The 12,405-nt window shown below is 41.8% G+C and overlaps 1 protein-coding gene across 1 annotated transcript; it reads right to left on the reverse strand.

Annotated features, from left to right (window-relative positions):
- Window positions 1-4,641: 4,641 nt before the first annotated feature.
- On the reverse strand, window positions 4,642-10,350 carry LOC135505917 (spermatogenesis-associated serine-rich protein 1). Its single transcript, XM_064925160.1, has 6 exons — window positions 10,119-10,350; window positions 9,225-9,349; window positions 6,361-6,528; window positions 5,471-5,576; window positions 5,010-5,069; window positions 4,642-4,811 (listed from the first exon to the last, which is right to left on the reverse strand). The coding sequence occupies exons 1-6, from the start codon at window positions 10,229-10,231 to the stop codon at window positions 4,694-4,696; spliced, it is 690 nt and encodes a 229-aa protein (XP_064781232.1). The 5' UTR covers window positions 10,232-10,350; the 3' UTR covers window positions 4,642-4,693.
- Between the last annotated feature and the right edge of the window lie 2,055 nt (window positions 10,351-12,405).

Raw genomic sequence — 12,405 nt, forward strand, 5'->3', positions numbered from 1 at the left:
TTGTTTACTCCATGTGTAACTCTGTTGTTGTCTGTTCACACTGCTATGCTTTATCTTGGCCAGGTCGCAGTTGCAAATGAGAACTTGTTCTCCACTAGCCTACCTGCTTAAATAAAGGTGAAATAAAAAAAATTTTAAAATACCTAAATGAAATGCCGACCGTATTACCTCTCAAGAGAATTCTCTACGGTTATAGTCACATCTGTGTATATTCCCCTCAAGCCAATACCACGACGGCCCTCAAGGAACTACACCAGACTTTATGCAAACTGGAAACCACATATCCTGGGGATGCATTTATTGTAGCTGGGGATTTTAACAAAGCAAATGAGGAAAACTCTACCGGAGTTCTATCAACACATTGACTGTAGTACTCACTTAGAAAAACACTGGATCACTGCTACTCACCTTTTCGAAATGCCTACAATATCCTCCCCCGCACTCCCTTCAGCAAATCAGATTACGACTCCATTCTGCTCCTCCCTTCCTATAGGCAGAAACTCAAACAGGAAGTACCCGTAATAAGGTCTATTCAACGCTGGTCTGACCAATCGGAATCCATGCTTCAACATTGTTTTGATCACGCGGGCTGGGATATGTTCCGGGTAGCCTCTTAGAATAAAATTGACGCTTACACGGACACAATGACTGACTTCATCAGGAAGTGTATAGGGGATGTTGATACCAAGTTGACTATTTAAAATTACCCAACCCAGAAACCATGGACAGTTGGCAGCATTTGTGCAAAACCACCACATTTAACCATGACAAGGTGACTGGGAATATGGTCGAATACAAACAGTGTAGCTATTCCCTCTAAGGCGATCAAACAGGCAAAGTTGAGTCGCAATTCAACGGCTCAGACACAAGACGTATCTGGCAGGGTCTACAGACAATCATGGATTACAAAGGGAAAGCCAACCACGTCACGGACACCGAGGTCTTGCTCCCAGACAAGCTAAACACACTTTCCTCGCCCACTTTGAGGATAACACAATGCCACCGACGCAGCATGCTCCCAAGTACTGTGGGCTCTCGTTCTCTGTGGCTGACGTGAATTAGACATTTAAGCGTGTTAACCCTCGCAAGGCTGCCGGCCCAGACGGCATCCCATGCCCAGATCAACTGGCTAGAGTGTTTACGGACATATTCAGTATCTCCCTATCCCAGTCTGCTGTCCCCACTTGCTTCAAGATGTCCACCATTGTTCCTGTACCCAAGAAAGCAAAGATAATAACTGAACTAAATAACTATCTCCCCATAGCACTCACTTCTGTCATCATAAAGTGCTTTGAGAGGCTAGTTAAGGATCATATAACCTCTACCTTACCTGACACCCTAGACTCACTTCAATTTGACTACCGCTCCAATAGAATACCTACAGTACGTCAGAATGCTGTTCATTGCCTATAGCTCAGGTTTCAACACCATAGGACCCTCCAAGCTCATCATTAAGCTTGGGGACCTGGGTCTGAACCCCACCCTGTGCAACTGGATCCTGGACTTCCTGACGGGCCGCCCCCAGGTGGTGAAGGCAGGAAACAACACCTCCACTTCACTGATCCTTAACCCTGGGGCCCCATAAGTGTGCATGCTCAGTCCCCTCCTGTACTCCCTGTTCACCCATGACTTTGTGGCCACGCACGCCTCCAACTCAATCATCAAGTTTGCAGACAACACAACAGTTGTGGGCCTGATTACCAACAATGACAAGATAGCCTACACGGAGGAGGTAACGGCCCTGGCGGAGTGGTGCCAGGAAAATAACCTCTCACTCAACGTCAACAAAATGAAGGAGATGACCGTGGACTTCAGGAAACAGCAGAGGGAGCACACCCCTATCCACATTGACAGACTGTAGTGGAGAAGGTGGGAAGCTTTAACTTCCTTGGCGTACATATTACTGACAATCTGAATTGGTCCACCCACACATAGAGTGTGGTGAAGGCGGTGCAACAGCGCCTCTTCAACCACAGGAGGCTGAAGAAATTTGCCTTGGCCCCTAAGACCCTCAGAAACATTTACAGATGCACAATTGAAAGCATTGTGTCGGGCTGTATCACCGCCTGGTACGGCAACTGCACTCCCCGCAACCCAGGGCACTCCAGAGGGTGATACGTTCTGCCCATCGCATCACCGGGGGCACACTGCCTGCCCTCCAGGACACCTACAGCATCCGATATCACAGGAAGGCCAAAAAGATCATCAAGGACATCAACCAACCGAGCCATGGCCTGTTCACCCCGCAAAGTCAGTACATGTACATCCAAGCTGGGACCGAGCTGAAAACAGCTTCTATCTCAAGGCCATCAGACTTAAATAGCCATCACCAGCCGGCTACTCAACCCTGCATCTTAGAGGCTGCTGCCCTATATACATAGACATAGAATCACTGGACACTTTAATAATGAAACAGTAGTCACTTTAATAATGTTCACATTCTGCTTTACTGATCTCAAATGTATATACTGTATTCCATTCTACTGTATTTAGTCAATGCCACTCCGACATTGCTTGTCCTAATATTTATATATTTCTTAATTCCATTCTTTTACTTTTAGATTTGCGTAGTGATGTGAATTGTTAGATACTACTGCACAGTTGGAGCTAGGAACACAAGCATTTCGCCACACCTGCAATAACATCTGCTAAATATGTGTATGTGACCAATAAATTTGATTTGATTTAGAGCTCTGCTACCTGACGCGAGCCTGACGGCCCCGACATTATACTGTACATCGGGTTAGGGCCACGTAGGGCCTGTTTTTTCATCAATAACTAGGGTACAGGCAGGGCTCGGGTATCACTAAATTGATCAGAGCCGCTATGAGGCAATGGTTTTGCTAGTCCTGTGTGGCTCACTTGGTAGAGCATGGCACTTGCAATGCCAGGGTTGTGGCTTTGATTCCCACAGGGGACCAGTATGAAAATGTATGAACACGCTCTGGATAAGAGGGTCTCATAAATTACTCAAATGTAAAAATGTAAACGCGTGCAGGGAGTGAGTGACAGACAGAGAGCAGCAACTAAAGGAGCCCAAGCTCGGCCCTTACATTTGGCAGAAGCAAATCGGGCCTGGGGTAGGCTAGGGCCTGAACGGCATGGCTCGGGCTCGGACTTAAAATGAATGCCCGTGCAGGGCTATAATGTGTGGAATTTGCGGTTTGCTTTCAAAATTAAAGTCCCTCGCTGAAAAGGATGCAATGGTTACCAATAGTGGAATCATGACATATTTGGACTAGATAATGCTAAAGGTTGGAATGTTGTTGCCTAATTTTAAATTAAACACAATAATTAATTAGTTTGACAACAGAGAGAAACAAACTGTTGAAATCCCATTGTGGATGTATTAGACTGCATAATTGCATTGGGGCATACTTATATGCACTGAACAGCCTTACCTATGGATTGTGAACCCATCGTGTCAACAAATATATCATAACATTCCAACCTTGTTTAGTAGTATCTAGTCCAAATATGGCATGAATCTACTATTTATATCACTTTCAATGAGGGACTTAGATTTTGCAGACGAAACACAAATCCACTATTGTGGCTAGTGTCACATACGTAGAGAGAAATGGGTAACAACGATGTATATGAACTCTGGATTGCTGATGTTATTTATTGGCCATTGAGAGGCTTTGAAGGCACTGGTTGGCCATATTGGCACTCCCTAGTAGGAGCAGTCCTCCATAGGAATGAATAGAATTCTACAGTATTTCAATTCAATTTTTTTTTTTTTGTAGTGGGACAGTAACATTAGTAATCTCAAAAAAGTACACTTAAAGGAAACATTCAAAAACGTTATTTTTTTTGTACTGAACATGCCCAGGCTAACCCACTGAGCTATACGATTCCTGCTCTACCCTTTGCTTGTCGGTCTGGAAAGCCTCCGCAAATGAAAACGTACCTTAACACAGATGCTGCATTCATCACATGTCGGAACCTCCAAACCTCCGAAATAAGTTATTCTTATTTCTATTATTCTATTTCGCTTTCTATTGGTTGATTCTGATACTTTCCAATTGGAAAACTCTGAACGGCCTACCGCCTATCATCTTTCTACAATGTCCTAAAAATTCAGAGTTTCCCTGATCCGACATGTCATGAATGCAGAGATACATGGGACCATTATTAAAAACCTGTACACACCCCCTCCCTAACCTTGAGGCATGCTGAAGTGACTAAGCAGCTAATAGTGGCAGCCCTAGTTGTCCCTGTTTATCCTGAACAGGATCAGCAGTGTTGTTTTGCTGAATGAGGGATTAAGCCCACCACTTATCTTCCCCTGGGAATTAAGGAAATCTATGCGATGTACCTCTGCCAGACTATAAGGCAAAACAGAGGTCAGGTTATCAACTGTTGCTGACCTAACTGCTTTTGGAACTCAGCAAAGTCAGGCCACCTGGGAACTTTTTTCCCCTGCTTGGCTTATTGTTGCTTATCTCCCCTCAGCAAATTGCATAACCCAATTGTTCAAAAGTGAATAGTGATGGCAAAAGCTCAAAATGATGTCATGACAATTAGCCACACTTTATTACATCATTGTTCCCCACCCTCCCACCAAACTTCCTTATCAAACTACAGTAGAATCAAAACCATGTGGCTGTAATCATGCCGAATGATCATAATATACAGTTTGGAAGTGTTATCCATTTCTCCTCATTCATCCCAAAAACATTTTGACATGTCAGTTGTCCAGCACAGTTTTGAATATGACTGGTGCAGGCCTCCATTTACTCAGCTTCTTCACTTCCAGTATGTCTGCCTCCCTGTCATCCATCCTCTTCCTCGCTACATATGGAATACTGCAGAAAGACATCACACACACCAGCCACAAATAAATGGCAAAACATACTATACATCTGGAATGCCTCTTCATCTAAACCTTGCATCAATCATGTACATTTGCATAAATAATATCACTTGTTAAATACAATTCTTAATCCCCAGGTCTCCAGAAGTGCACAAGTTTAAACGTTATCTTAATTGGTTATATGTCTCACCATGTCTTTTTTGGAGGTGGCTGAAGAGGAACGAATGTATCTGCACTGAAGGTCAGTGACCTACAGAGGACAATTCCACAGTGAGTATGAAACCACCATCACACATCACTGAGCATGCTGATACCCATCTTTTCACAAATGTGAAACTGTGGTTATGTCTCAATTATCTCTCTTTCCTTCCAAATTGTGCATTTGTCCACTCCCCTTCACTGATTTGAAAGGAAATATATCTACTGCCTTTAGATTTCACTTCAGGTGAAAGGAGAGATTATTGGGATGCTCCCTGAAACTGGGCAATATAAAGCAATATAAAGACCAATAGCACCATCTTTCAGCCATCTGTAGTAATTCATGTATGAAAACAAGACAGAGCTACAGTATATCTACAGCACCGTAGCCTACTGTATCCTATTTCAATCAAATATACTATCAACACAACTGAAGGAAAACAAAAACCTTACCCAAAATGTGTTGTTGGTAATGTTGATCCAAACTTATGAAAGTCAGGACTGTACTCAGGTGTTAGATAGGGTCTAGAACCAGGTGCAGAATGGCAGGTAAACCTGGCTGGAATGGAGGAACAAGCGGCTACATTATGATACATATATTCTCTTGTCTACAGACTACGTAAACATAATCGTGCGACTGACCAAATAATGCAAGATTTTAGTTCTGGGTTAACTGAGATTATAATACTATCTAACACTGAGCATAACCTTGTTTAACCCAGAAATAAAATTGTGTGTAATTGTATGTTTACTTAGTCTGTCCAGGAGAAATTACACAGCTGTCACGCCCTGGCCACAGAGAGGCTTTTATTCTCTATTTTGGTTAGGCCAGGGTGTGACTAGGGTGGGCATTCTATGTTCAGTTTCTATGTTTTTTATTTCTTTGTTGTTTTGGCCGGGTGTGGTTCTCAGAGGCAGCTGTCTATCGTTGTCTCTGATTGAGAACCATACTTTAGGTAGCTTTTTCCCACATGGGTTTTGTGGGTAGTTGATTTCTGTTTAGTGTTTTTCACCTTTCAGGACTGTTTTGGTTATTCCCTCTTGTTATTTTAGTGTTCAGTGTCAATAAACAAACATGAACACGTACCACGCTGCGCTTTGGTCCTCACCTTCTTCAAACAGCTGTTACAAGAGCATAGCCAATCTAGAATGTATTCTTCTATTAGCCTAAGTCATGCATTCCAATGTACCATCAGAAAGCCTAACCATAAACGCAGATAATCCTAAACTACTTATCAACTTTAACACAATAGCCTTCATCGGATAATTTAGTTGAAATAATACTTTGAACATTCTGCAAAACGTATGCGTTTTCACTGCTACTGAATATTTGCAGTACATACCTTGTTTTTTCCTCCCGATGGTGACCTCCAGAGTTCTCTCTGAAGAACACCGTATGGTCCTATAATGGTGACCTCCCTCCAGCAAACAGCGTTTGCCAACATGAAAGGTTCTGGGCTGACCAAAGTTGGGATAAAACGTCCACTCAGTCTGGGACACCATGTTGGCCTCTACAGAAATAAATAAAGAGAGTAATAGGCATAAATAGAGGTTTGATAAATAGTATGCAAAACATCAGCGTTAGTGATCTAATAAAGAATGACGTCACACAGTTCTATTTATGATGTAGTACTGTACATTCAATAGGGGTTACTGACGAGGTACTGTTTGTCAGATTATTGTCACTTTATACACAGTGTACAAAACATTAAAAGCCCCTTTTTGCCCTCAGAACAGCCTCGATTTGTCGGGGCATGGACTCTACAAGGTATTTGTATTTTGTATTTATTAAGGATCCCCATTAGCTGCTGCCTCTTCCTGGGGTCCAGCAACATTAAAATATTACATTTCTTAACACAACACATTAAGTGTGTTCCCTCAGGCCACTACTCTACTATTACATATCTACAATACAAAATCCATGTGTACATCCGTGTAGAGTGCGTGTCTTATCATGTACGTCTGTGCCTGTGTGTGTCTCTTCACAGTCCCTGCTGTTCCAGAAGGTGTATTTTTATATTTTTTAAATCTGATTCTACTGCTTGCATCAGTTACCTGATGTGGAAGTGTTCCATGTAGCCATGGCTCTGTGTTGTACTATGCACCTCCCATAGTCTGTTCTGGACTTGGGGGTTGTGAAAATACTTTTTGGGGCATTTTATTTGTATTTTTATTTAACTAGGCAAGTCAGTAAAGAACAAATTCTTATTTACAATGACGACCTACCTCAGCCAAACCCGGGTCAATTGTGAGCCGCCCTATGGGACAATCACGGCTGGATACAGCCTGGAATCGAACCAGGGTCTGTAATGATGCCCCTAGCACTGAGATATCGTGCCTTAGACCACTGCGGCACTCAGGAGCACCTCATGTCTTGTGGGGTATGCATGGGTGTCCGAGCTGTGTGGTAGTAGTTTAAACAGACAACTCGGTGCATTCAGCATGTCAATGTTTCTTACTAAAACAAGTAGGCATGAAGACTATGGCTCCTCCATTTTGAACCATGAGAGATTTACTGCATATTATTATTTTCTGTGTACATTTAAGGCCCAGCTGTGCTGCCCTGTTCTGAGCCAATTGTACATTTCCAAGGTCCCTTTGTGGCACCTGACCACACAACTGTAGTCCAGGCGTGACAAAACTAGAGCCTGTAGGACCTGCCTTTTTGATAGTGTTGTTAAAAATGCAGAGCAGCGCTTTATTATGGACAGACTTCTCCCCATCTTAGCTACTGTTGTACCAACATGTGTTGACCATGACCGTTTACAATCCAGGGTTACTCCAAGCAGTTTAGTCATCTCAACTTGCTCAATTTCCACATTATTCATTACAGTATTTAGTTGAGGTTTAGGGTTTAGTGAATGATTTGTCCCAAATACAATGCTTTTAGTTTTTTTAATATTTTGGACTAACTGATTCTTTTCCACTCACTCTGAAACTGCCCTTTGTTAAGTCCTGCAGTGATTTCACTCGCTGTAGTAGCTGACGTGAATAGTGTTGACTCATCCGCATACATGACACACTGGCTTTACTCAAGGCCAGTGGCATGTCATTAGTAAAGATTGAAAATAGTAAGGGGCCTAGACAGCTGTCCTGGGGAATTCCTGATTCTACCTGGATTGTATTGGAGAGGCTTCCATTAAAGAACACCCTCTGTGTTCTGTTAGATAGGTAACTCTTTATCCACAATATAGAAGGGGGTGTAAAGCCATAACACAAGTTTTCTATTAGCAGAATATGATCGATAATGCCAAAAGCCGCTCTTAAGTCTAACAAAACAGCTCCCACAATTGTTTTATCATCAATTTCTCTCAGCCAGTCATTTGTGTAAGTGCCGTGCTTGTTGAATGTCCTTCCCTATAAGTGTGTTGAAAGTCTGTAAAATAGCATTGTATCTGGACAAAAACATTTTTTTCCAAAAGTTTACTAAGTGTTGGTAACAGGCTGATTGGTCGGCTATTTGAACCAGTAAAGGGGGCTTTACTATTCTTAGGTAGCGGAATAACTTTTGCTTTCCTCCAAGAATGAGGTTACACACTTTCTAGTAGGCCGAGATTAAAGATATGGCAAATGGGAGTGGCAATATCGTCCACTATTATCCTCAGTAACTTTCCATCCAAGTTGTCAGACCCTGAAGGCTTGTCGTTGTTGATAGACAAAAGTTCTCACCTCTTCCACACTCACTTTACAGAATTCCACCGGGAGCATTCACATGGATGCCCACAGTTGTGTCAAGTTGGCTGGATGTCCTTTGGCTGGTGGACCATTCTTGATACCCACGGGAAACTGATGAGCGTGAAATACCCAACAGCGAAATACCAGTGCCCCTGGCAACTACTACCATACCACGTTCAAAGGCACTTACATGTTTTGTCTTGCCCAATCACCCTCTGAATGGCACACATACACAATCCATGTCTCAATTGTCTCAAGGCTTTAAATCCTTCTTTAACCTGTCTCCTCCCCTTCATTTACACTGATTGAAGTGGATTTAACAAGCAACATCAATAAGTGATCTTAGCTTTCACCTCAATTCACCTGGTCAGTCTATGTTATGGAAAGAGAAAGAGTTCTTAATGTTTTGTACATTGTGAAATCATGTATCATGCATCTTATATATTGGTCAATTAAATGGGAGGGGGGGGGGTATTGTCAAACAAACAATCAATCAATCATTTGTAGACATGATCTAAGCCCAGTGACTCACGTGGGAAGGACCTGAGCAGTCTGGTCTCTTCAGGGAACTTGATCAATTTGATGTGAGGGAGTGGAGCATCACTGTAGCGAGGTGCAGGCAGCCGCCGCAGACTAGAGCTCCAGTCAAGGTCACACCTGGAGAAGTACAGTACCCAGTCACCAATCCGTGTGCTGGACAGCTACTTGGTGTGCAGGCTTTTATTCCAGCCCAGCACTTACACACCTGACAGAGCTAATGTTAATCATCAACTAACAATCAATAGCTTGATTAGCTGTCTTAAGTTAAGGGTAAGGTGCCATAAAGATGAGGCATCATGAAATTGGTTAAATATATATATATATATTGTAGATAAGGAGAGAGGTAGGCTGAGCTACCTTCTAGAAGCACTGCAGGATTACTGGTTGCTGCAGCTTCCTCTGCTCTGACATTGTGACATAGCTAATGATGAGACAGACAGCCCTGTCAGAATGCCATTGTGTCAAGCCAGTTCCAGAGACATGGGAGAGGTGTGAGTAAACACTTTCTCAGTTAGTCTTTTGTGTTCATCTTACATTAACTCTGCCAATGATGTATCTCGGTATGTCAATGAATGAAGTGAAATTACAAAGGAATGCTATTGCCTACAGTCTGGTGCTCTTAGATCCTCTCAACGCGCTGGACTTGGATTTAGCTTGCAAAGGTCACTGTGCCTGTTCTGTATCTTAGCTACCCTACAAACAAACCGTGTTGAAAAAGAGAAAGCACACATAATAATGTGATTGGTAGGTTACAAAACTTTAACCTCTAGACTATACATTCAGTTGTTTGTAAAGTAACCCTTTATCCCTGTACATTGAATCCCTTTTAAAACAACTTTGTTTATGTTCATACAGTGTATACAAAAGTCTAGAGACGATCACTTACTCTGTTAGGATGGGCTCTATGTGCTGAATGTGCGGTCTGTAATTTATCTCTCCTCCATGTGAATAGTGTCTGCCGTGGGGTCCGAGCTTGTCCAACGCGCCAAAGGAACACATGCTGAATGGAAACCACCTTTTGCACGAGTTTATTACTTTATATATCAAGGAAGTGTATCCTGATAGCTATTTTACTTTGACCGTGTTTTGCAGCGGGCATTCATGTTATCTAGATAAAGTTTAATGCGTCTCGCCCAAAAAGGTTGTTGGAAACAATAGGCCTGTATGACACGTTTGTAGCCTATAGAACGACCCAAGCTGTTGCTAGGAGAGAATGACACACTTCTCTGAGAGGGGTGGGTCGTTCCACCAATTAGGTGCCTTTTGAGGAGTGTAACTTCGTGAGAGAAGAAAACGTGTTATTTCTCCCAATTGTAACATTTTGTCATAAAGAGCAAATGTTCAACTTAATAAAAACATGTTTCCCCATCTCAGAGGTCAAATAAAATATCTACTATTACATTTACATTTGAGTCATTTAGCAGATGCTCTTATCCAGAACGACTTACAGGAGCAACTAGGGTTAAGTGCCTTGCTCAAGGGCTCATCGACAGATAACAGGGTCGAACGTGAAGGTGCCCACATACATAGGGTTGGTTTGCTTCTAGCAGAACACCGCTAGGCCACTGTAGCAACAACATTGTCAGAAACACTTCCTCAAAATAGTCAGAATTATCCTAAAATAAATCAATAAATCTGTCATTCATTTCAACGTTTTTGCCAAGGAAGACTTAGTCACAATTTTAAATCTAACTACGATGTTTGGTGCAGTATTTCTCAAGTGAAAACATTTGCATGAAAACTAATCTCTCATTGAATGACAACAAACACTTCGTGTTCCCACTCCTACTACTAGTGTTTTTGACCAGTCACCGACAAAGAGGCGTAGACTTCGGCTACGAACTTTGACTTGCTTTTAAGAAGAAAATGTGTGCTCAAACAGCCGAAAACAAAGGTGCCGAATACCAAAACCAACAAAAACATCATAGAACTTCTTCGTAATATATGTGAAGTTTTACAAGCATTCGGTAAGCTTTACAGTGTTGACGATTTCATCTTAAATAAATAGAAAAATAGAGTCTGTCTATCTACAGTATGGGTAACGAGTGTTGATGTGTGAAGTGTAGAACCAGCTCACCCACATTACACTATGATTTGACTATTCAATGTTTCTTTTAAAGGAATAGTTTCACTATATTAAAACAATTCAGTTCTCGTAACAGGGATTACCTTAAAATAAGGGAATAAATTGTTGTTTTGTACCTTAATATGAATCACTAATCACATTAAATGAATAATAATCTTGAGAAATTAGGGCTTTACAATGATGGTGAAAGCTTGGAGAAATGTTGGCGTTAAGTGGGTTAAAATATTGCTTGAAGTCACAGAGGATACACGAGGAACACACATAATTTTGGCACTTTGGCAAGTCTCTATTTGTTTTAAAAATCAGATTGGTTGACTTTTGGTTGCATAATTTACAACCCCCCATCTTATTAAACCAGAGATAGCTGTGGGGGGAGGGGGGTGGAAGCAAATAGTACAAATGGCTCAGCTTCAAAATGTTAGTGTTCAATTTACAGTAGTAAAACCCAAGCCTTGCCTGTACCCTAGTTATTGATGAAAAACAGCGCTGACCCGGCCCTAAACCAATGTATAAGGTCAGACCTGTCTGGTTAGGGTCCGGTACCAGAGCTCTAACTCCAGAGATGATGGGAGGGTTACTTGTGCAAAGCATGGAAGGTTCAGGCCTATACCACATTGACAAAGTGTCAGATGCATGACCTGTTATAACAACACATTTTAGTATGAATTTGCTTATAGATAATTTGTGAAGGATCTATATAGGCATTTTAAAGGTTTTATGAAGGCAAATTTCAAAATTTGGTTGTGCATCAGCAGTTTTCTACTTATTATGTCAGTCACTGACAGTCACTCAATTAGCCCATGTCAGCTAAAAACACATGTTGCAAAGGTAGTCTAGCCAGCCATCCAATAGTACTGTTGACCAAGTGCTGTATACAAATGTAGACCTTTTCTTGTAGGCTACTATTTTAAAACAGCATATTTAGCTTTTTTGTCATCATTATGGTCAGAAACGAGATATGGTTGTTAGCTGACATGGGCTACAAATGTTAGGTGACATGGGTTAATTGAGTGACTGTCAGTGACTGAAATAACAAGTGGAAAACCGATGGTGCACTAACAAATTTAGAAATTGCACTTTGTGTATT

Source organism: Oncorhynchus masou, chromosome 19, assembly GCF_036934945.1.
Source record: "Oncorhynchus masou masou isolate Uvic2021 chromosome 19, UVic_Omas_1.1, whole genome shotgun sequence".
NCBI classification, from domain to species: domain Eukaryota; kingdom Metazoa; phylum Chordata; class Actinopteri; order Salmoniformes; family Salmonidae; genus Oncorhynchus; species Oncorhynchus masou.

Coding starts and splice junctions, on each gene's coding strand:
- LOC135505917 (XM_064925160.1), bottom strand. CDS start 10,231: ATGTGTTCCTTTGGCGCGTTGGACAAGCTCGGACCCCACGGCAGACAC. Junction 6,529..9,224: donor ACTGCTCAGGTCCTTCCCAC/GTGAGTCACTGG, acceptor TTATTTCTGTAG/AGGCCAACATGGTGTCCCAG. Junction 4,812..5,009: donor CCACCTCCAAAAAAGACATG/GTGAGACATATA, acceptor GTCTTTCTGCAG/TATTCCATATGTAGCGAGGA.